This window comes from Arvicanthis niloticus, chromosome 14 (assembly GCF_011762505.2).
Source record: "Arvicanthis niloticus isolate mArvNil1 chromosome 14, mArvNil1.pat.X, whole genome shotgun sequence".
Lineage (NCBI taxonomy): Eukaryota > Metazoa > Chordata > Mammalia > Rodentia > Muridae > Arvicanthis > Arvicanthis niloticus.
This window is the reverse complement of record NC_047671.1, coordinates 45,666,975-45,692,764: the sequence shown is the minus strand read 5'-3', so window position 1 is coordinate 45,692,764 and position 25,790 is coordinate 45,666,975. Positions and strand designations below refer to the sequence as shown.

Here is a 25,790-nt window from a genome sequence, read left to right as displayed (position 1 = left end):
TTTGTAAAGAAACACTATTTGTTCTGTGGTATTTTTATTATCTAGATTCAGCTTGTTGCTTCCCAGTGGAGTTATGAATCAATTGTGTTTCTTGTAAATTGCTAGAAGAGACTTTTGAATCCAGTTGGATGAGTGTGTAGTCTCTGCTGATGCCATGTGGCTGCCATTATTATGCTGTCTGCATTTTATTAAATTCTTACCTTCTGGTCCATTCATTCATGTCATGATTCTGATAATAAATGAAGAGCTTCTCCATTATTTGGAAATTTGTTTAGTTCTTACAAATTTGATTCATTTGTACGTGGTAGGCTCTGAACTCCCCAACTTTTATTTTAAGGGTTGCCTTGAATTTATGATCCTTCTGTCCTAGTTTCTAAAATACTTGCTTGGATTGCTTTTGCATGTTAACATACATGGCCAAAACTAACTTATTTATATTTTGTTTCTTTGAGACAGGATCTTGCTATGTAGACCAGGCTGGCATCAAATTCATAGAGCTCTGTCTGGCTCTGCCTCGCAAATGCTGGCTTTTAAAGGCTTGTGCCACCACGCTCAGCCCAAACTTGATTAATTTATTTTATTTTTAAATTTTTTATTTTTATTTATTCTTTTGAGAAAGTGTCTTTGTATAGACCTGGCTGTTGTAGAGCTTGATATGTAGACCAGGCTAACTTGGAACTCATCCCTACCTCTGTCTCTCCAGTGCTGAGATTGATGGTGTACACCACCATTCCCAGCTTGCCTATATTTTGATATGAAGAAGGTATAAATTGTTTTACTGTATAGTATCCAATGCTTGTTTTTCTGTCACAGTTTAGAGAATGATGTCCTTACTCCCTTCTTATACTAGAAATAACTTACACTTTAAGTAACATCGAAGTTGGCATGCTTGTTTTTAAAAATACATATTATAATATTTTGATTTTAGATAGAGTCTTTTTGTGTAGCTCTTGTGGTCCAAAACTCACTATGTTGACAGGCCAGCCTTAACCTTATGTCAGTCTTCCTGCCTCAGCCCTGTCAAATGTGGATATGGCTGGTATGCGCTACTATATATGACTTTTTTTTTTTTTTTTTTTTTTCTTTTAAGACAGACTCTTGGCCTATAGGCCAGCTAGCCTCAAACATAATAATCCTTCTGTCTCAAGCAAGTCATGACTGCACCACCACCACAGCCAGTAACATTCCTTTTCTTGAACTAATGTTCTGATTTCTTTGGAAATGGCTTAAAACAGCATGTTAATACTGCTTGTAACATCTGTGAATAAACAATTTAACTTGAGTGTTATCCTTTTTTTTTTTTTTTTTCCAAGAAACTGTTGGGATTTCTTTGTTTTAAGATAGGGTCTCAGGTAATCTAAGGGTGCCTCACCTTTATTTCTCAGGTGTTGGAATTACAAGTGTATGGGGTCACACTTGGCTTAGGCCACAGTATTCATATACTTATTTATATTCTCTCTTACACAGATGGCTGAGTTTGTAACTGAGTGGAACTAGTCTTATTTTTAACAAATCTTATAGGTATTTCAAGAGCCAGCAGAAGAAGAACGAGATGCTAGAAAGAAGAAATATCCTAGTCCCCAGAAGAGTCGTTCAGAATCTAGTGAACGAAGGTTTGTGTTTGTCTCTTGAGTAGTAAGTTACTGAAAGCTACTTTTTAATATGCAGAATTAGTATTTATGATCTGTGTCCTTAAGCCCCCTCTAAAGCACTGAGGTAAGAATGTTGCCTTCTTTCTTTCTTTCTGTCTTGCTATTGTCTTAGCTTCTGTGTCTTTTATAAACAATCATTATTTGCTTTCCCCTAGAGCACAAGAGTGGGAGCAGTCTCCTCAGAGAATTGTAATGAAATGTTCCATTTGTTTAGGGGTGTGCAGTATTAAAATTATCATGTTAGCATTTGCCAGAAGGTTTGGTGTATGTTCACAGAGTGGTCTTTGTTTAGGAAGACTTGTTGTGAGCCTTTCCAACTTTCTCCTAATTTGTCTCCTCTTTCTCTCATACTCTGGGTTCACTTCTTCTTTTTCATTTCTCCCTACCCTGTATACTTGAGGTGGGAAAACCCTTCCCTCTTTTAATAATGGTTAGAAGAATAAGTGGTAGTCTTGAGACATTCGAAAATAGACAGTATGAATTGTGATGACATAAAGAGAGTATTTTATTTTCTGGACTTGTGCACAGATCTCATTTCTAGAGTCTACATATGGCTTTTATATCTGTGTATTATAGGACACGTGAGAAGAAAAGAGAAGATGGCAAGTGGAGAGACTATGAGCGGTACTACGAGCGGAATGAGCTGTACCGGGAGAAGTATGACTGGAGAAGGGGCAGGAGCAAGAGCAGGAGTAAGAGCCGAGGCTTGAGTCGGAGTAGAAGCCGAAGCAGGGGCCGCAGCAAAGACCGAGATCCAAACAGGAATGTTGGTGAGTAGGCATCAGCCCTGGAAGGCTTGTTTGACAGGTAGGAGAAATGAAAACTGAAATTGTCTCAAAAGGCTGGATATTGATCTTCTTACAGAGACAGTGCTAATCTTGTATACCCTTGGAATCTAGCCAGTTTTTTTAAAAGTTATTATAACATATATCTACATTTAAATAATTTTTTATAATGTATTTATTTTTATTTTATGTACATGGTTCATTTGCCTGCATGCATGTCTGTGTGAGGGTGATGGGTCCCCTGAAACAGGAGTTGCAGGCAGTTGTGAGCTGACATATGGGTGCTGGGAATTGAACTTGTGTCTTCTAGAAGTGCCGCCTCTTAACTGCTGAGCCATCTCTCCAGCCTTAAATAATTTTTAGAATTGATACAAATGTCTTTTAATCAGTGACAACACCACTTAAGTAAAAAGTTTGCATTCTTTTGTTTTTGTTTTGTTTTCTCTGAAAGTAATTGACTTGTTATAATAAGGTTGCCCAATGTTTATAAAATGTAAAAGACAAAGCTGACCCTTTTGTGGATGTGCTTGATATTGATACTATAAAACATTGTTTTTCACAAGTTGTTTGAGATTATGTGCAGTGGTGATGTTCCTGCTCTTAGAATATATCACTAGTGGGTACATTTAAGCTGTGGCTCTCTCAGGAAGCTTAGGCTAATGTTCTAAGGTAAACGTGGTTTAAGCACATAAACATGTGACCTCTTCACCTCTTGTTTCTTTTTGTCTCTAAAACAGAGCACAGGGAAAGATCAAAGTTTAAGAGTGAAAGAAATGACCTGGAGAGCTCTTATGTGCCCGTGTCTGCTCCGCCTCCAAGCTCTTCTGAGCAGTACTCCTCTGGGGCACAGTCTATTCCCAGCACTGTCACTGTGATTGCACCTGCGCACCATTCTGAGAACACAACTGAGAGCTGGTCTAATTACTATAACAATCATAGCTCTTCCAATTCTTTTGGTCGAAACCCACCACCAAAGAGGCGCTGCAGAGATTATGATGGTAAAGATTGCCTTCTCTTTTGTATGTACTGCTCCCAGCTAGGAAAGCAAGTGTTGCAGATACTGCCTGGGTGTATCCCAGCAGCTGAACTTGCTTTTTTATATGAACACTAGTGTTTTTTTCATATGCCGTGTAGTGTTTTTTCAGTTACAGTTTTCTGAAAATAACTCCATACTGACGCATAAAGAACTTTTTCAGTTGTTTTTTTAAGGCTCTTACATAGTATTTTACAAGTATGAAAATATGCTTAAACCAAATACGCACTTAGGTTCCTTCCAGCATTTTCATTTATAAGCAGTGCTACAACAAATAGCCTTGCATACCTTGCCTAGTGGAAATTTAATGTTAAAATATTGTTTAAATTGATGGATATTGTACATACTTATAGCATATAGTAACATTTCAGTACATGTATGTGGTGTAACTGAAATCACATCAGGGTAACTAGCATGTTTATAACCTCAAACTTAATTTTTTAGAGTTGGGAATGTTCATGAACTTTTATCTAGATATCTTATATCATAGATCTTATATCTCGATAGAAAATATTTTAAATCAATTGTCAACTTTAATTATTTTATTATATTGTGTAACATTATAAGTCATTTTCCCTATCTACTGAGTATTTTAAATTAAAACCATATATAGCAAGAATCATTGCTTTAAAATAATATTATGAAATGGATCACCAAAATGAAATTATCTAGTTCAAGGCTTTTATTCCTTCCTTTCAAACCTTTGGTAAATGGTTATTTGATAAAATACCTAATTTTTATTATTTAAAAAAAAAAAAACAACTTTCTTTTTTTAAATGAGAGTTTTACTGCAGCCCAGAATTGCCTCAAATGTGCATGTAACTCAGGCTGACCTCAAGCTTGCAATCCTCCTGCCTCAGCCTCTAGAGTGCTAGGATCACAGGAGTCAGCACCACACCTGATTCTTATTATAAAAATTTAGCAACTTGGTTAATCTAATAGTAGCTATTTAGTATCTATCCTGTTTGACCCTACTGTTTTAAAATTTCAATATATCCTATTCTCATAGAGAATAGAGAATACGCTTGCCTCTACTTCAAGGTTATGTGCTCATTAATAGGAGAACACTAAGGAGATTTCCGCTTCTTGCAAAAAAAAACCCCTACAATGTAAATTAGGATGTTGAGTTTTCTGGAATTTGCTTTATTCTTTGAACTCTTAAGTAGATCGTAATAAGGTTTTTGTTTTTGTTTTTTTAATTTTAATTCTTACAGAAAGAGGATTTTGTGTACTTGGTGACCTTTGTCAGTTTGATCATGGAAATGATCCTCTAGTTGTTGATGAAGTTGCTCTGCCAAGTATGATTCCTTTCCCACCCCCTCCTCCTGGGCTTCCTCCTCCACCACCTCCCGGAATGTTAATGCCTCCAATGCCAGGCCCAGGCCCAGGCCCTGGTCCTGGCCCTGGCCCTGGTCCCGGCCCAGGCCCAGGCCCTGGCCATAGTATGAGACTTCCTGTTCCTCAAGGACATGGTCAGCCTCCACCTTCTGTTGTGCTTCCCATACCAAGTAAGTATGTGTTGGGTGAATCTTGTTTTGTTGATGAGTTGTATTTAGAAGAACCTCATCCCTTTTGCTAACCGTTAAAATGCTTGAAAACAGTAATGGAATTTAAAATATACTCCCATAATTAAGATGTTCTTACTGTTTGCCATTCTTTATAGTACCTGCAGCGTGCCCTTTGCTTGTAGTAGTCTGACTTGTGTTGACCTGGAGATAAAACCTTGTTAGCTGTTAGTATTTTAAGATGATAGAGAAGAAACATGCTGTGAGTTTTATGGATTTTCTTAGTATTTCAAGAAAATCTCTTCAAGAATATTGAAATAACACTTGAAATTTTTTGTTATAGAATCTTTCAGATATATATAAGGATGAATAACTTGGATAGTATTTGTTTAGTTGGCCTCAGTGATCCTATTAAGCCAACTTGATTTTACTCTCTCTTCAGTTTTTTGGGTTGATTTGTTTTTGTGGGAGTAAATTCTAAATGCCATGCCATTTTAACAGTGTGTATTTCTATGTGGACTTCTTTACTGAAAAAGACTTTTTATTTGTGGTTTTTTTATTTTTTTAAATATCATTTGTATCTAGCCAAATCAAGAGCAACACATGTTTAAAAATGGCCGTTTAAGGGCCTGGGAAGATGACTTAGTTGGTAAGAGTGCTTGCTGTGTAAGCATGAGGACCTGAGTTCAGATCCCAGGTGTTGAAATTAAAAGCTAGACGTGGCTCTGTACCTGTAATCCTATCACTGAGGGGTAGGGTAGAGACAGGAGGATTGCTGGGGTTGTTGCCTGCCAGCCTAGATGCAGGTTCAGTGAGAGTCTAGAGGGAATAAGGCTCAAGTAAGAGGGCAGGACAGTTGGCATCCTTTTCTGACCTCTGTACACATGCACGGGTGTACATACCTTCATACCTCATACATATTAAAAAGTCTGTTTAAGAAGTATTAATGGTTGCTAGCTGGGTGTGGTGACACACTCTTGTTATCCAGCACTCTGGAGGCTGAGCAGACGGTTGAGGTAAGGTTATGAGTATAGCAAGGACAAGAATAAGACTAAATTTTTAAAATTCAACTGAAAAAGCTTACAGAATGAATTATTTACATGTATGCAAAGGTGTAAGAAAATGTCTGTGTACAGACATTTAACATTGCATTATTAAAGAATAACGAGTTATTATTTTGAAAATGACTGCCATTTAACTTAAGCAGTATTTCTCTGTTCCTGGTATTAGTGATAGAACTTAGGCTTCATTCATGCCTAGACTAGCACTCCTCACTCTGGTTTACCCTCATCCCCTTTTGATTTATTTTGCATAAAGATCTCACTAAGCTGTCCAGACTGGCTTTGAACTAGCTATGTAGTCCAGGCAAGCTTTGAACTTAAGATCCTCTTGCAGTGTAGCTGGGATTACAGGCCTGCATCATCTGGTTCTCTCTTTTTCTTCTCTCAGTTTTGGGTATTGAACCCAGGTCATTCTGAACAAATTGTCAATATCCTCAGCACTGGTTTTCTTAAAGCAATTTATTTTGGGGCTGTGGTATAGCTCAGTACTATAGTGTTTTTGACCATGTTTGAGGACTTGATTTTCTCCTCAGTGCCAAAACTAAAACCAAAGCAGTTAATAATTAAGCACAGTCCTATCTTTGTACCCACTACTAAGCTTCCATGTAGTAAAGTATACATCACATTAAAGTTGGTAACAAAAGGGCTTGCAGGATGGTAGCAGGTCAAGGTGCTTACTATGTAAGCCTGGAGGTCTAAGTTAAGTCCTTAGAAACACATGCAAGTAGGAGAGAACTGATTCCATAGATTTGTTTTCTGACCACCATATGCACACAATGACTAACCTCACTTCAGTTAATAATAATAAAAACACCAATCATAAGATGAGCCATGAATACATGGCTCAGCAGATCAAGAAGCTGGCCATCCAGCCTGATGGTCTGAGTTTTGATCCTTTTGATCCACATGAGGAAGAGAACCAACTCCCACAGCTTGTCCTCTGACCACATGCATTCTGTAGCATATGAGCTTATATATACTGACAAACACACACAAAATAAAAATGGAAAAGGTGGGTAATAATAGATAAGCGTTTAATATACAGGTGTTAATGAAAACATGTTTTTTTGAGCTTTGCTTTTAGGGAGTGGTGGTTTTGGGTTGTATCTTACAGGGTCTCTGTATAAACTTTCTTTCTGTTGCCATGATAAAACAATGACTGGAACGGAGATTTTGAGAGAAAAGAAAAAGGGTTTGTTTCGGGTTAGAGCTTACAGTCAGTCCATAGCTGAGGAAAGACAAGGTAGGAACTGAAGCAGAGAAAAAAAAAGCATGCTTCTTACTGACTTACTCAGCAACATTTCTTATATAGCCCAGGACCACCTACCCAAAGTGGGCTCCGGCCTTCTGCTCAATTAACAATCAGGAAAATTTCTGCCTACAGACCAGTCTTGACCAAGGCAACTCCTCAGTTAAGGTGCTCTCTTCCCAGGTGATTAGTTAGTATAATCTCAACCAAAACTAACTAATAGGCTAGACAAGCACTTGACCATTGAGCAACACCTCCAGCCCTTCCTAACTTAGCAAATGTGAATATTAAATACTGATAGAAGTGTGTTAAGGGATAGCTTAGCAGTCAAGAGCAATTTTTGCTCTTCCTCAGGACCTGGGTTCAGTTCCCAGCATCCACATGGTGGCTCAGAACCATTCATAACTAGTTCCAGTGACTCTGATGCCCTCTCCTACCTCTGTAAGCACCAGGTACAATTTTATGTGATGTGCATACACGCAGGCAAAAATATCCTTAGTCCCCTATTTATTTAGAGACAGGGGATCTTGATATGGACATGTGCCATTATGTTGGGGATGGGATCTACATCAAGTTTTTGTGGGTGCTAGGCAAGCACTCCACCAACTGAGCTACTAAATCTCCAGCCCAGCCCTCCACCCTTTTATTGTCGTTGTTGGTTTGTTTGTTTGTTTGTTTGTTTGGGTGACAGAGCCTCTCTTTGTAACCCTGCCTGACCTAGAACTCTTGTGTAGATCAGACTGGCCTTGAACTCAGAAAGATCTCCCTGTCTCTACCACTCAAGGGCTGGGGCTAATGGCAGAACCACCACAGTCTGGCCTCACTATCTTTGATACTTTCCAAGGTATTCACAGTTGCAGATTGTTCATTATTATACTTAATGCTTATGCCATCTTCTGTTCCTCAAGTCCCTTTCCTCCATTTTTATGTCTGCCTGTAAAGGCACTCAGTCTTGCTTTCCTTTCCTCATGATGACCTTTGTCTGTTGGAGAATTAGAAGTTTCATCAAGATTGTTAAGTCTGATTACATTAGTATTAGTATTACTTTCTTACCAGGAATTATTAATCCTGTACTTGACACTTTTTTTTTTTTTAATTCTGTAGGACCTCCCATTTCACAGTCAAGCTTAATAAATAGCCGTGACCAGCCTGGGACAAGTGCAGTGCCCAATCTTGCAGCAGTGGGAGCAAGACTACCTCCTCCTTTACCCCAGAACCTCCTTTATACAGTATCAGAAAGTAAGTAAATGACACTTTCACAAAGTCTTCATTTTTTGTTTGTTATTTTTTTTTTTTTTAATTAAACAGATCAGTTTTTTATACACAGGGCAGATGGGCTACAAAGTAAGTGGAGTGCCACTTGCAATTGTGAGACAGGGGACAGGATGTCTTCCTGTGTTCTGATGAAGAGAACCAGGGATGTACTCTGTAAAGGATGGCAGTTCAGATTGTGTGGTGTACAATTCCAGAACATTAGCATGAGTGTAGCTTCAGTCCAGTTATGCAATTCTGGTTGAAGGCTAGAGTTTTGCATGTTGGTCTGCATGTCATTTCTCCGTGGCCTGGCCTCAGCATGATGTCCGGGGCAGTCTAGGGATTAGTAGGGAGACAGACCATCCCAAAAGATGGTTTTGATGGGTTGTCAAGATGATAAGTAAAGACAGTTACCACCAAAGCTCAAAACCTGAGTTTGATCTCTGGGTCCCACATGGTAGAAGGAGAGAAATGACCCTTTGCAAGTTGTTGTCCTTTGGTCTTGATACATGCAATGTGGCACTGTATGTGAGTGCACCAAAAATGCTTGTTCTTGTGGAATGTATAACTGTACAATTGTATTCAAATTTACAAAGGAGCCATGTTATATGGCTGTATTTCAATTTTGTGTGCTGGAGTGGGGAGAAGCAATGAGCCCTCTGTTGCTGTAGAATGGCAGCACAGAGTCACACAGAGTCACTTCATGGTGACTGCTGCAATCACAGCATTGAGCTTCTGCTAAAGGGATCTCTTAATACATACATGGCCTGGCTTTTAACAATTATACAAGAGTCAGTTAAAATATGTCAAGGAGTTGAAGTGAAGGTAAAAAATATAAATTATAGTAAGTTATAACACATTTTTAACATTTCATGTTTTGAAGTGATTCTCTTGATTTATACCTCTTTAAAAATCAAGTGCCTAGTGATTTTATTTACTTGTTTTTTTTTTTGAGACAAGGTTTCTCTGTGTGGTCCTAACTGTCCTGGAACTTGCTCTCAAAACCAGGCTGTCCTCAAACTCAGGGATCCTTTGGTACCTGAGTACTGGGATTAAAGGCATGTGTAACCATCATCCAGCTTGATTGATGTGTGGGTGTGGGTATGGGTGTGTGTGTAGACACACACCCACACACACACTCATATTTTTTAAAAATTATTTTTCAGAAACATTTTTTCCCAGGTCAATTAAGCCAGGCATGATGGCATACTCCTGTAAATCCCAGCACTTGGGACAGTATCAGCCACATAGCAATTATGAGGCTGCCTTGGGCAACTTAAGCTACTGTCTCAAAAAACCAAAACAATCAAAAGAGTGGTTGTTTTACAGTGTTAGATAATGAGTTCTTTGTCCACAGAAATTATGGTATGTTCATTTCTTATGTATTTGTGCTTATAAATTTGCTTTGCCTGTGAAACATTTCCTTATCTCTTTCATGTCCCAAAGAGGCAACCAAATAAAGTAGTTGGACTTGTTTAAGATCCTGGTTCTTCACTACTCTCATCTAGGCCAAGTGGCTTAATTTGTGTGTGTACCTCAGTTTATTTTTCTGAGAGTAATGTTACTTCATTATGATTCTTCTGACGAGAAAATGAATTTATAGTCATGTAAAGCATCTAATATATCCTTGACATCTGGTAACCTGAAAGGATTAGTTATAGTCTATGTAGTTACTATTTTCTTGTCCAATTTCAACCTCTGAAAATAAAGCCTATTCTTAAATCAATGCCTTCTACCCTTCTTGTCTTTGTTGATGAGTTTAAGAGCCAGTTACTCATATGGACATCATCATATGACTGACACATTGCTCCCCCCCCCCCAATGATGTATGTGTACTTGAACACTAGCCTCTACCTAGCACACAAGGCAAGCTCCAACCTTGCTTTTGCTTTTTAAACACCTAGTTTGTCAAAACCCATTTCCTTTGAAGTTTCTGCTTCACTATATTTGCACTAGAACCTTTCCTCTTATTCATGGACTCAGTTTGAGCACCTCTGCCAAGGTATAGCACTTAGTGTTAAGTGAATATTCCTCAGACTTTTGTCATGCAAATTCTTCAGTGGTTAGTTACTGTTTCCTTTTGAATCTTCAGAGACTCTTCTCAGGCTTCTGACTCTTGCAGTGATTTAGGTCTTCCTTTGCTAATCTCTTTTTCATTGTTTCTAACATGCACAGTGTCTGTGCTCCTGCTGTGTGACTTAAGAAAAAAACATTTTCTTCTTTACGGATACATAAATGTTTTCTTTTCTGAACTTGAGAAACATTTGTCTCCTGTTTTAAGATTCCTATGTAACATAGAAGCATTTGTTACATAATGATGCATATTTAAATATAGGTCTGCTTTTTTTTTCCTTTTATGAATATAAATCAGAAATCTGACATTTTCTCCTGTCTCATGGTCTTCTGATTAGTATCTTATAGAGCGGGTTTGTTGTAATGTTGCTGTTATTATTTTACTTATGAGAAATATCAAATATATAAAAAAAGAAGATAATATGGTAAACTGAGGTGTGTGCAGTATAATGAAGGTTCCTGTTATCCAGCTTTGGTAGTGACCATTGTGCAGTTAACTCATCATTTCTATGAGTCATCTGCCAACAGTTTAAAATGTTTTTTGTACTTATAAATATGAAAACTTGGATTTTTTGCAGTTTATGGCAAATGGCATATTTTTATATTGTTACATTTAGTGTTGTCATAGTAAAATTTCTGCTTTTTAAAAGAAACTGGTAGTTATCATCCATTTTTTTATATACCAAATTAAATATTGTGACACACTTTGCTTGGTATTAATTTTATTATTATTATTATTATTATTATTATTATTATTATTATTAAGTTTTGAGACAGGGTTTTTCTATATATGCCTGGCTGTTCTGGAATTCACTATAGTAAACTACAATAGCCTCAAACTAACAGATATCCCACCTGCCTCTGCCTCCTGACTGCTGAGGTTAAAGGTCTGTGCTACCATACCCAGCTGGTGTTGATTTTTATAAATTTGGCAATTGCCAGTAATCTCAATGATTTAGCTCAATATTCATTAATTCGGGAAATATTTGTTCAGTGTTTATCATGTGCCAGGCATTGTGGTAGATGCTGTGGAGCTAAGATGTGTAAGGTAACCAATCTCAGGTGGCCTTTCTCTCATATCTTTAAGAAAGAGTATAATGTTTTAGAACTGAAATTCTGAGTATTTGTTTTCCAGAGAGATTAATAACAGACCTAAGAATATTAGGGAACAAATATAATTACCAGCTTCTTACTTTTTGAGAACAAAGGACTACATAGGAAAATTCCTAGTATATTTTTTAATTTTAAAAATACATTTTAAGGACAGGAGAGATGACTCAGCAGTTAAGAGTACTGACTACTCTTTTAGAGATCCTGAGTTCAATTCCCAGCAACCACATGATGGCTCACAGCCATCTGTAATGGGATCTGATGCCCTCTTCTGGTGTGTCTGAAGACAGCCACAGTGTACTCACATACATAAAATAAAACAAACCTTTTTAAAAAATACATTTTAGGCCAGGTGGTAGTAGCTAATTTCTTTAAGATCTGCACTCAGAGGGCAGAGGCAAGCACATTTCTGAGTTCGAGGCCAGCCTTGTCTATAGAGTAAGAGTGAGTTCCAGGACAGCCAGGGCTACAAAGAGAAACCCTGTCTTGAAAAACATAGATAGATAGATAGATAGATAGATAGATAGATAGATAGATAGAAAGAAAGAATCAATCTTAGAATAAAAACAGTCCTTTTAATAATTACCATTTTTATTTTAAGACCAATAAAAAGTGTTAATTTCTCCTTGGTATTTGTGTTTTACTACTTTATATTAGATGCTGTGTCACTAATTATAAAGAAAATTAATTTGTTGGCAAATAGAATATTAATATTGGACTAGATAAATAGAATATTAATATTGTGTCATTCAGACAGCTTTGTGAATTTTCTTAGTTAAAAGCATACAATTTGATTCTAAAGTTTATAGGGAAGGGCAGGGAAGATGGCTCAGTAAAGTGCTTACAGTGCAAGCATGAGGATCTGGGTTTAGATCTGCAGTACCAAAATAAAAGTCAGGTATAATAGCAAGTGCCTGTAGCTCTAATGCTTCAGGGAAGGAGACAGTTGGATTCCTGGAGCTCCTTATAGGCTCAGTTAAAGACCCTGTCTCAAAATAAGATATGAGATGTAGCTCTGTTGGTAGAATGCTTGTCTACCATTCATGAAGCCCTGGGTTCAGTGTTCAGTGCCACTTAAATCCTAGCACATGCCTGCCATTTCTGCACTCCTGAAGTGAAGGCAGGAGAGTCAGGAATTCAAGGCCATCCTCATTTACATAGTACATTTGAGGCCAGCCAGACATACATGAGGCCCTGCCTCAATTTTTACAAAGGAGGAAAATGTAGAAAGCAAAGCAATATAGGAGGACATTGATGTCAACTTCTTGTCTTCATATGCATCTGCCCGTGTGAGCATGTACACACTTACACATATACACACAATTTATAGAAAAAAATTAAAGCCTTAGAGGATAGCATCTGATAGCCATCTTACACAATTGCAGAGGCCTCTAAACCTGGTGGCCTAAATATGATTCTCAAGACCCATAAGGGGGAAAGAGAAAGCCAGTGTAATTTGTCCTCTGACTTCCACACATTTGCATGTGTACACGCACAGAGATAAATAAATGTAATAAGTTCTGGTATTGAATCATCTCTACAGGGGATTCGTGTGTATAAAACATTTGAAAATTGTAGATTTGTGGGGAGGTGGTTCAAATGGATAACAAACTGGCTGTACCACTGTGAAAACCAGTTGAGGTTTCCAGAACAGGTAAAGTCAGACATGGTAGCTCATGTTAGGAATCTGAGTGCTTCTACAGTTAGAAGAGAAGCAGATTCTCTGGATTCTTGAGGACCAACTGGTGAATAGTATGAAACTTGTACTAAACAAGGTAAAAAAGCAAAGACACTCAAGATTGTCCTCTGATTCCTCCTCAACACACATAGTGGCACACATGCCCACATTTATACATAAATGAATACTCGTAGGAACACATAAAAACAAAACATATACATAAAAATCATTGGAGAATATAATAAAGTGTTTGGTCATAGTTTTTTTTTATTATAAATCATTCTTATTTATTTATTTATTTAATATATGTGAGTTTGCTGTCTTCAGATGGGAGATTTTAGTCTTATTCTTCTTACTACTATGAAACCAAGTGATTACTTTGTGTCCTGTCTTATCAGTTCATGTTGAAAATCTAAAGGGATTTTTAAATTGTAAGGCATTTAGTCACATATTAAAATCTTTTTAACTTTAATATGTCTTATGTTGTAGTAAATGTCTGGCCTTGTTATATAAAATATTGACTAAACCTTATAATAAATTTATGTTTCATATGTTGTTGTTAGGGAATGGTACTAAATAGAAACTAAAGGAAGGTTTTACTCTGTAATACTTTGTCTTTTTCCAAGCGTGTGGTGTGTATGCATGTGCTTCTGTGTTTGTGTCCATAAATGTAGTCTGTTCTAAAACATGGCTCCTAATATCCACAATCATTTTCTATATTCAGTATTACATTTTCCTTCATCTTTTTTCTTTGTTATTGCCCTGTCTATGGTGATAACAAACTTCCACCACCTTTTAAATTTTTGTCTAGTGAACATCTCTTATTCTTTGTAAGGCTATGGATATGATAATTTGTATTTCTTACTGTTTTTTTTTTTCCCTGCTTTTAGATACAGGAGTATATTTTGTGCAGAGTTGACATTTCACTTGTGATCAGAGGGATATATGCATGACAGCCTTGATACCTGTATAGCTCATTGAATAGTTTCTATATGAACAGTAGCTTAGGGTGCCTTTCTCTAACTCAGTTGGTTCATTGCTCAGCTTTAGATAAAACTAGTATACATTTACTTCACTTAAGATTACAAAAAGTAGAAAGCTAGGTGTGGTATTGCATACTTGCAATCTCAGAACTTCTAGCCATGGAGGCAATAGGATCAGGACTTCAGTGTTAGCCTCAGCTATACAGTGACTTTGGGGCGAGCCTGGACAAAACCCTCTCTCAAGAAAGAGACACAGACAGTGAGACAGACAGGAGAAAGGATTCTAAAGGGCAGATTATGCAATGCTAATTTCATTGTACCTTGATGCATCCTAACTAGTTGCATGTCTGTGCTTTCTTGAGTTAGAATCTCAATAATGTCTTCTCTACTACTGTTCCTGTTGTTGTAATTTCTCTGTTCTTGGCTCACATCCTCAGGAAGTACACCATTGCCTCAGAGAAGCATTGACTCTCAATCCCAGCTGCCCTCCTATTCTTTCCTCTATAGGACAGCCCATGTATTCTCGTGAACATGGTGCTGCTGCATCTGAGCGACTTCAGTTGGGGACACCGCCTCCTCTGTTGGCAGCTCGTTTGGTGCCACCTCGAAACCTCATGGGATCCTCCATTGGGTATCATACCTCAGTCTCCAGCCCCACCCCTCTGGTCCCAGGTAAGCTTTGCTTCAGATGGCCATCCTCCTCACTGATCTTTTATACCTTAAACTGGTCAACCCAACCTATGACCTGACACTCAAAGTTCCTATTAAGCTCTTAGGTAGAGTTATTTTCTGTTTCTCTGTTTCTTTGGTTTGTCCCTAGTGGTTGTTGATGATTAGGTCCTCTGTGTGTGTCTGTCATCTCTGTTGTCCTGTATGTTTACATTCAGTGCCTTGGTAACAGTCACATCTTTCTTGAGGTAGTTTCTAATCAGGTAGATAGGAAGATAGTATTTACTTGAGTATTTTCTAGCTAATTACTTGTATATTGCAAGAAAAATTGGGGTAAATTTTCTTTGAAATAAAGCCAAACATCTGGTTTTCTGCTGCTGGTGGATATAGTTTCTCCTTCTACTCCCTGTTGTACGGACAGATTGCTCAATATGAATGTAGGTTTGTTGAAAATTATTTCACCCTATTGACATGTGTTTTGAAGATCTGTGGTATGTTTTGTTGGTGTTTTGATAGTCTCTTTTAAAAAGATGTTTGTCTTGCTAGTCTTTTGGATTTCAGTTCATAACTAACTAAAGGGCTCCAAGTTAGCCTGGAACTTGGCATCTGAGTGGTAGGTTTTCAAATGTTTGCCACCATGCCTGACCTTATTGTAGAACCCACATTTATTCAGGTTCTATGTTCCCAGGGGTCAAAGATCAAAGTCATTTGATTGTGTGAATTTCGAACCTTTTTGTATCCTCAACTGTGGGAGTTTCTCTTACTACTAGGCAGTAATTGAAAACTGTGGACCATACTTTGTTGATTTGCTTAAAAGTTGAAGTAGGGTTTATTTTGTTAAGTTTTAGAGTTGGCCTTGGTCTTAGTTAGGGTTACTATTGCTGTGATGAAACACTATGACCAAAGAATCATGGGAAGGAAAGGGTTTATTCAGCTTATACCTCCACATCACAGTTCATCATTAAAGAAAGTCAAGACAGGAACTCAAACAGGACAAGGGTCTGGAGCAGGATCTGATGGAGGGTGCTACTTACTGGCTACTTACTGGCTTGCTCATGATGGCTTGCTCAGCCTTCTTCCTTATAGAACCTAGGATCATCAGCCCATGGATGGCACCACCCATAATAGGCTCCATGCCACCCATCAATCACTAATTAAGAAAATTTCTCATAGCTGCGTCTTATAGAGGCATTTTTCTCAATTGAGGTTTCTTTTCAGATAACTCTAGCTTGTGTCAAGTTGACATAAAACTAGCCAGGACAGCATAAATGTGGAATCTGTGGAATTTGTTATTTTACCGATCATCTTCAAACTGTATTGCTCAGACATTTAACATATTTAAATTTAATAAACAGAATTTCCTTTTAAGCTATACATCATTAAAGGATGTTTCTCTCAGTAATAATTCTGTCAAGTTGACTTAAACAGACAAAAATTAAGGGTATAGATCCTTCAGTATAATACTTGCCCCAAATTGCGTGGAACTAAATTTGAATCCCTAGTGCCTTTTTAAAAAGCTGGGCATAGGACACATGCCTATCATTCTGTCATGAGATACTTAGTTGAGAGAACTTCTGGGGTTCACTGACCAGCCATTATAGCTGAACATTCAGTCAAAGACTTTATCTCAGGAAATAAGATAGTGACAGATTGAGGAAAACACTGAGCATTGACCCTGTCTTCTGCATGTAGAAGACAAAAAGTTATAAGGAAGGATGTGGAGCAGGAACTGAAGAGATTCAATATAAGCCAAAGAATACTCTGGCAGAGTAACTGCTTAGATAGCGCACTGAAATAGAGTTTGGTTTTATTAGGTTAGCACCAGGAAGCTTTGAGGCTGAGTATAAGCCTTGAGAATGAATGTAAATCTTGTAATAGAAGTATCATTGTTATAGTAATTTATTAACTTTCCTTAGCTATTCTAAGGAGAGAGCACAGATCACCCTAGTGACTAATTTTCAAAATAATTTATTTTATTACAGGAAATCAGTTTTTAATCCATTGATGTTTGTCTGTGCTACACCATGAGCTATTTTCAAAAGTGAAAGGAAAGAAAATAGGTGAAATATGGACAAGAAGGAACCTTGACAGCAGTGTTAGTGCTGATATCAAGATGTTTCAGTTGGTTGCCCTTCAGTGGCATTTAAATATTCTAAGCTTAGAGTTGGTGTTTTTGCAGGGAGAGAATGTGCTCACGGAACCTGAAGTTGGGAAGTAACAGTATTCAGGACAAGGTTTAATCTAAGAGGGCTGGGAGTGATACGCTGCACCAAAGACTTCTGAGTCCTTATTTAGCTTATTTAGACAGGATCAGCAGAGGAAAATGCTTTTAGAATTCAGAAAGTTCCTAAGGGGGATTGTTTGTTTTAAAGATTTATTATTTCACTTTATTTGAGACAGAGTCTCACTACATTGCTTTATTAGCTAGCCTGGGACTTACCTCAAACTCACGAAGATCCACTTGCCTCTACCTCCCAAGTGCTGATATTAATGGCATGTACCCCTATACCTGGTTATTAATTTTTAATTGTGTGTATATGTATGTCTGTGTGTGGGTTTATGCATGTGAGTACATGTGCCCATTCCATCCAGAGGAGGAAGGTGCTGGATCCTTTGGAGCTGGAGTTACAAGTAGTTATAAACCAATTGACATGAGTGTTGAGAAACAGCTTGGGTCTTCTGCAAGAGTAGTATGCTCGCCTAACCACCGAGCGCTCTCTCCAGCAAGTGGATCATTTGTGAGCTTGTACTCTGGATCATAGAAGTGTGACAGCCTTTAATAAAGATGTACTTAAACCTGATTTGTAGTTTGAACTTATATGAATCATTAAACACGTTTTCCATTAAGAACAGAAAAGAAGAAACATACGAATTGTAACTATGAAAACCAGTGTTTTCCGTCTACCTTGCTATGATTTGATTTAGAGCGAAGACGATATGTGCCATTTGAGCCTGTCATTTCTTTGAGAATTGCTTTTAACACTAGTAAAATAGTTACATAGGGTTAGAATTTTAAAAATGATTTTTTTTTTGTTTTAGAATAAAGTGTAAGAATGTGATAAAATTACATTGGTGAATAATAGGGTGGTTTTAAAAATAACTATAAATATGAAATTTTAGCTTCCCTAGCTCTTATTTGAAATATGCTTTGGATCGAAAGCCAGCTATTCTTTCTTCGGCGTAAAAAAATTAATTAATTTATTGATTATAGAAATACCTAGAAATTGATGAGACACAAAACGCAACAGTCTTTGAATATACTTGTTCATGTACTCAAAAATTGGTGATAAAAATATGTGTGGTTATTGAAGATGGAAGCAAGTGGTTAATATACAGGGGTTAACAAGACTGGATGGATTGAGAAGTAAATATCAGTGTTTGAATTTGAATGTCTCTATGTTTATGACAGTAGCACTGTTTGTTTTTACTTCCAAAGGAGTGTCTGACATAACTCATAGAGAAGTGCATATGCACTGATGTAATTACATGTTTTGAAGAAACACATAACTTGAACAGCTCTTTATTTATAGTAACAAGAGAATAGTTTGAACACGCTGATTTTCTAAATATTGGGGTTTGTTTGTTTGTTTTGTTTTTTAGATACATATGAACCAGATGGTTATAATCCTGAAGCACCTAGTATCACCAGTTCTGGTAGATCACAGTACAGACAGTTCTTTTCCAGAGCACAGACACAGCGTCCCAACCTGATTGGCCTCACATCTGGAGATATGGATGCAAACCCAAGAGGTGAGAATGCTTTTTTGATGATAAATGTTATGCAGTAGTTTATATTATAGTTAATACTTTTGTGTTTGTGATCTCTCTTAAAAAAATCAGACTACTTATACTTTTGAAAGATACTATGTAATCACCTCAAAAGTCTTTTAATAACTTTACTTCTAAATTTTATTTTAATAGTATAGTTAGAATATATTTGTTTTAGATATAGAAAATAATACTTTCAATTTTTTTTGTAACACTTCAGACCATTTTAGTTGTATGCTGGGCACAGTGTTAGATAGAGTTCAGATATAAGGTGAAATGACTGGTCCCTTTCCTCAAAGAACTGATCAAAGGTATAGTCTGCATTTTGAGAGCTGTAACCTCAAACCAATAATGTTTCAAGCCTAAGCCCCGCAAGTAAATTAGCATTTTATCAATTTACTCTGTAAGATTCCAGCCATATATAATCAGGCCCAGTGGCAATTTTTTATCTGTGGAGGCAGGAGGATCAGGGATTGAAGATTATCTATATAGCAGATTCAGAGCCAGCCTGGGCCACTTTGAGGGCTAGCCTAGTTTACATAGTAAATTACAGGCCAACCAGGGCTACATAAGTCAGATTTTTGGGGGACAACTCCCCAAAATTCAAGCCAAGATAAAATACAAGCATATACCTTTAGTGTGAGTTCATTTTCCTCCTTGCAAATACATTAAAGTATGATCCTGTATAAACACATAACTGGGCATGGTGTCTCACTATAATTCCATTCAGTGCTCAGGAGACTGAGGCAGAGGATTGTTTGAGTTCTAGGATAACCAGAGCTCCACAGAGAAACCATGTCTTGACCCCCCCCCCCAAAAAAAAAAGGAAAGAAAAAAAGAAAGAAAAGAAAATCTTTATGTGGTGAACATTTTGTTGGACCATGACTGGAGGCAGATAAAATAATCCCAGTTGTACTGTTTGATCCTTTATTGAAAACAGTAATTGTTATATATTTATATTGTAAAAGTAAGTAAATTTATGGTATGTATATAAAGTAAATGTCTTGTTCTTCAGACAACTTTCTCCTATAACTTTCTTCTATTCATTGAAGGTCTGCTTGAGTTAACTGTCACACAGAATTGCCTTTGAGGTTTTAAGCTTGCATTTTAATTTTTTGAATGTAAAGAATAGAGGCATTTGTGGCTTTTTTTGTTGATAGCCATTTCTAAGAAGGAAGTGGTAAGCTAGACACAGTGGTGCATGCCTCTAATCCCAGCCCTTGGCAAACTGAGGCCAGTGATCTGCCTTTAAACAAAATAAAAATAGAAAATGGTAGTAGGTGAATGCCATTCATGGGACCTTTAGCTTTAGATTAAATATTCCAATCATTTGATGTTTCCTCAGAATTCATTAATGGGAATTTTTGTTTCCAACAGCTGCTAATATTGTCATCCAGACTGAACCACCAGTTCCTGTTTCAATTAATAGCAACATCACCAGAGTAGTCCTGGAACCAGAGAGCCGAAAGAGAGCTATTAGTGGTTTGGAAGGGCCACTTACAAAGAAACCTTGGCTGGGAAAGTAAGATGGTTTTGTTTATTAGAAATATGTAATTGATGCTTGTGTTGTTTTACCTGTGTTAATAAAGTTTTTGCTAGGTGCATACCTTTAATTCCAGTGCTCTCTGAGTTCAAAGTCAGCCTGGTCTAAAAAGCAAGGACAGCTAGGGCTCTTACAGAGAAAATCTGTCTAGAAAAACAAGCAAACAAACAAATCATTAATTAGTGATTTTTCAAAGTATGTTTCTCAGAGTTAGGGTTCCAAGAGACGCCTTTAGAATATCCTAGAAATTAAAAAGCTAACAGGATATTCATGGTAAGATATTTGTAAATTGTACCTACTCCTCATCCAGTATTGATCATCATTGACATACCAGAAGTGACCAGAAAGAAAACATTGGTACCTTTGCAGAAGTTGAAAAATACATGCTTAAAAATGAAAAATATATGGTTAATAATGTTACTCTTTGTTTTAAAGGCAGCCTGGTACCTGTGTGGCTCTAACATGCTTTAGTATCAGTTGAACTGTTTCTCTTTGGAATACTTCGTTCTGTTTTCCTCTTCCTCTGCTATATTGTAATGAGGGTTATGTTAAATTTCTGTAATTTTTGAAGAGTGCCTAAACTTTACTTTCCTTGCTGAATATAGCATCTCTTGGTTAGCCATAGGATGGGAGAATTAACCAAGATTCATCAATGCTTGTTTCAGACAAGGGAACAACAATCAAAGTAAACCAGGCTTCTTGAGGAAGAATCAGTATACAAACACCAAATTAGAAGTGAAAAAAATCCCCCAGGAATTGAACAACATTACCAAGCTCAATGAACACTTCAGCAAATTTGGAACCATAGTTAATATCCAGGTAATTTAATTCACAGTGACAGAATGCACGTATGCTGTGAGTTTTGGAAAGTATCCTAGCAGTTCACCTTGATTAGAGGTAGTGGTAATTTCAACTTTGCAAAGAGTTGTAAACTCTTTATTATGTATTTGAATGTGCATGTGTGAATCATGGAATTATTTGGTTGAATTTGTTCTTGAGAATTTATTTGATTCTTTTCTGTAATCTTTTCCTCAAAACTGGGCTAGTTCTTGTTATTTTTGTTGTTGTCGTCCATAGGTTTTTATGTGAACAAATGACCCTTTCTTGTATATATTATATTATCTAACAAACTGAAGTTTTTGGTATATTATCCAACATCAAATCAATTGTAGTGATAATATAATCTTTTGATGTTTTGATGAATTTGTAGTAGAAGTGAGGATTAAATTGATTGTACTTAGATGTTAATTTAAATTCATGTCCTTTTCTCTTAAATGTTTTTTGTCATTATTCTTTATGGCGTTTAGGAAAAAAGAACTGGATGGCTTATTATACATAGGTAGAACAGTTTTCTCAGGCACTCATATTGAATACCATAGGCTGAATAAACTAACAGTAGGAATTTATTCTATTGTAAAAGAGACAGTTTGGCAATTAAGACCTGAACTGCTTTTCCTGAGGACTTGAGTTAGGGTCTCAGCATCCACATTGGGTAGGTCATAACTGCCTGTAACTCCCAACTCCAATGGAATCTGATGCTACTTGAACTAAGCTGCTTCAGCTGCCTTCTTAGCTTGTAGATACCTGGTTTCTTACATGGCGGAGAGGGTGAAAGAGGGATATGTGGAGACCCTTTATCTTCTCAGAAGGCCACCTTAACTAAAAACGTGTTAAGGGCACAATTTTTGTACACCATGTAACCTGAATTTTTCCCTAATCCTGTTCTCCATTGAGGGCTAGAATTTCAACATACAAATTTGGAAGCACATAATTTAGCTCATAGTTTAAGTTGTGGCCATTATTTTCTTCAAAGGTTGCTTTTAAGGGTGATCCAGAAGCAGCACTCATCCAATACCTTACCAATGAGGAGGCCAGGAAAGCCATTTCTAGCACAGAAGCAGTTTTGAACAATCGGTTCATTCGAGTCCTATGGCATAGAGAGAACAATGAGCAGCCAGCACTCCAGTCCCCAGCACAGATTCTCCTGCAGCAGCAACACACCCTGAGTCACCTTTCACAGCAGCACCATAGCCTACCACAGCATCTTCATCAGCAGCAGGTGATGGTAACCCAGTCTTCCCCCTCATCAGTTCATGGAGGTATCCAAAAGGTAATCATGTTTACTAAAACTCTAGTCTCATTTCTCAGTTGGTATTTTCCAACTTACAGCGTTGATACCTTCCACATTAGGGTTGTTTATGGTTTGATGTAAAGTATCATCTGGTCTCCGGAGACTTGATTATTAAAGAAGTACAGATTCTTAGACCTTACCCATTTTTAATTTAATTAACTAAGTAATTATTTGGTGTGGGTGTGAGTGGTTGGGTGATGTGGGTGGGTTTAAGCTAAAATTTGACATTGAATGTCTTTGTTGATCCTCTCCACTGTGTTTACTGAGGCAGGGACTCACTGAATCTTGAGCTTACCAATTCTGCCAGTCTAGCTAGCCAGCTTATTTTAAGAATTCTTTGTTTCGACAGGCAGTGCACGCCTTTAATCCCAGCACTTGGGAGATAGAGGCAGGCGGATTTCTGAGTTTGAGGCCAGCCTGGTCTACAGACTGAGTTCCAGGACAGCCAGGGCTACATAGAGAAACCCGGTTTTTAAAAACCAAAAAACAAAAAAAAAAAACAAAAAAAAAAAAAAAAACCCACAAAAAACGAAAAGAACCCTCTGTTTCTTCCTCCTAGGTACTTGGATTGTAGGTGGCTTCCTCGCCCCTGCAGCTTTTATGTACCTGTGGGGACCAAAACCCTGGTTCTCAAACTTAGCTTTTTACCCACCCTCCTCATCTTCTGAATCAGTTTTTGTGGGAAAGGCCCAGGAATCTGTTTCAAAAAGCTTTGCAGTGCTCTAAAGCTGAGAGAGCTGTTCTAACAGGTGATTCAGCTGGGTCTAACCTGCTTAGAGAGCTGGTCTAACAGGGTGATTCAGCTGGATCTAACCTGCTTAGCTTCACCCATAGTACAGTCTCTAGATAATGAGCTTTCAAAATCTGAGTGTTTAAGAAGTGTCTGAAGCGAGGCACATGCACTATCTACCTCTAAATTCTGAATCTTGAGCTATTTTGCTTTATATTAGAATTAGTCACCTTCATATCTACCCGTTTGTCCTACCATTTCCCATGAAGACAATTTTACTTCTTTAAAAACTGGAATGGAACTTCCAAGGAATTAAGATTCTGTTTTATGTTTTTGAGAGGAATTTTCAGTGTAGCTTAAGGTTGGCCTTAATAGGATCATCTCTCCTCATCTCAGAAGTGCTGGACATGCAGTTGCATTATCATGCCTGGACAAGAATGAGGGTTTTGGTTCTTGTATATTTTTTTGTCCTTGATGCTTAAAACAATAAATAATGCCTGGTATATACATATTTCTTAGAGCATTCCAATGAAAAAGTAAATGAAGGAAAGAGCTAGCCACTGTGCATTAGAGCTATCCAGATATTGACAACGATACTAATTTCCATCTAGATATTACCATCTTTAGGGTAAATATAATCTGATGAAAGAATAAAAACAAGCAGCACTGAGGCAGAAATCTGTTTGAGGCCAGCCTGTGCTACATAGCAAATTCCTATCTCAAAACACTGAAAAATATATACATGCATGTCATCTCAGTTCTATCAATCATTTTTGTTTATTAGTATCTAAGTCATACATTTTTGTTTGTGTTCTGTTTCATATTTGGACCTAATGTGATTACTTGTCCTAGATGTTGGATGAATGATGAAAGAATGTAGCCTAAGATTTTCATTTCATTTCACTGCTGTTTATACTAAGTTAAAAACCCTATCTTTAAAACATTGTATACTAAGGAGAAGATTTTTTAAAGTTATTATGAATTGTGTGTGTGTGCGTGCACACTTTTTACTGTGAAAGATGTATTTTGGGGGCTAAGGATTGAACCAGGGACTTGTGCACACTTAGCACAGGCTATACTACTGAGCTCCTCGCAGCTGTGTATTAAACATCCAAAACAATATAGATAATACAACCATCTGTATATTCATAGTGCCTTAAAAAATACAATTTTACAGATAATTGAAGCACTTCCTCATTTCAAATTTAACGTCTATATTAAATTTGTATCACTCTTAGGTGTTTTTTAAAACTTACATCACATAGATACTTATTTTGTATTTGTAGATGATGGGCAAACCACAGACCTCTGGTGCCTATGTTCTTAACAAAGTTCCTGTTAAACACCGTCTTGGACATGCAAGTACTAACCAGAGCGACACTTCTCACTTGCTAAATCAGACTGGTGGTTCTTCTGGGGAGGATTGCCCGGTATGCCTTCAGTGACTTTCATGTTTATTTAAGCCATTAAATATGGCACAAAAATTCATTACCGTTAAGATTTGTAGTCTCTTTCTCAACAGGACAATCATCACATTTAACCTAAGTCTACTTCTCTAATTTCCATAACTCAGTTAGAAATTAACTGTTTAATTTTCTTTTATTTAGAGCTGTCTAAGAATCAGAGGATTTTAGCTTTTAGCTGTATATTAATAGGTAGATGTCCTTATTCCTCTGTATCCTCTCACCCTGTTTTTTTTGAGACAAGGTCTGACTACCCAGGCTGGCTTCTAGTCATGATCCTGCTACTTCAGCCTCTTTAGCACTGTTATTAAAGACATGTACCACCACATCTGGCTCTCATTTTCCCTTTTAGGTATAATTAAGAACAAAGTAGGGCTAGGGAGATGGATCTTAAAGGTTACCTGAGTTTGGTTCCCAGCACCCACGCCTAGGAGCTAACAGTTGCCTATAATATAACCTCCACTCTCAGGGACCTGATAACCCTCTTTTGGGCTCTGTGGCCAGTGAGTGCATGCTCATGCACAGACATAAATGCGTTCACATCTAATTAAGAATAAGTAATTAAAGCCCACATACACATGGAAGTTGAACAATGCTCTGCTCAAGGGTAACTTGGTCAAGGAAGAAGTAAAGAAAGAAAGACTTTTTAGAATTCAATGAAAACAAAGGCAAAACATACCCAAATTTATGGGACTCAATGAAAGCAGTGCTAAGGGGAAAACTTATAGCTCTAAGTGTCTACAAAAAGAAACTGGAGAGAGCATACACTAGCAGCTTGACAACACATCTGAAACTCTAGAACAAAAAGAAGCAAATACACCCAAGAGGAGTAGATGGCAGGAAATAATGGAACTCAATGCTGAAATCAACCAAGTAGAAATAAAAAGAACTATTCAAAGAATGAACAAAACCAGGAGCTTGTTTTTTGAGAAAATCAACAAGATAGATAAACTCTTAGGCAGACTAACCAGAGGGCAGTATCGAAATTAATAAAATCAGAAATGAAAAGGGAGACGTAACAACAGAAACCGGAGAAATCCAAAAAAATCATCAGATCCTACTATAAAAGCCTATACTCAACAAAACTGGAAAATCTGGATGAA

At 37.2% G+C, this 25,790-nt stretch overlaps 1 protein-coding gene across 2 annotated transcripts in view; it reads left to right on the top strand.

Annotated features, from left to right (window-relative positions):
• Rbm27 (RNA binding motif protein 27) overlaps positions 1–25,790 on the top strand; it is a 64,806-nt gene that overhangs the window by 21,375 nt on the left and 17,641 nt on the right. Inside the window, exons 4-14 of one of the 2 annotated variants that reach the window (XM_034518110.1) lie at positions 1,522–1,613; positions 2,229–2,422; positions 3,175–3,435; positions 4,685–4,978; positions 8,390–8,524; positions 14,891–15,055; positions 18,653–18,802; positions 20,198–20,342; positions 21,029–21,182; positions 22,177–22,473; positions 24,511–24,654. In XM_034518110.1, the coding sequence (XP_034374001.1) occupies positions 1,522–1,613; positions 2,229–2,422; positions 3,175–3,435; positions 4,685–4,978; positions 8,390–8,524; positions 14,891–15,055; positions 18,653–18,802; positions 20,198–20,342; positions 21,029–21,182; positions 22,177–22,473; positions 24,511–24,654 (2,031 nt within the window). The remainder of the gene's footprint in view (positions 1–1,521; positions 1,614–2,228; positions 2,423–3,174; positions 3,436–4,684; positions 4,979–8,389; positions 8,525–14,890; positions 15,056–18,652; positions 18,803–20,197; positions 20,343–21,028; positions 21,183–22,176; positions 22,474–24,510; positions 24,655–25,790) is intronic. The other variant, XM_034518111.2, reaches the window with a different exon arrangement.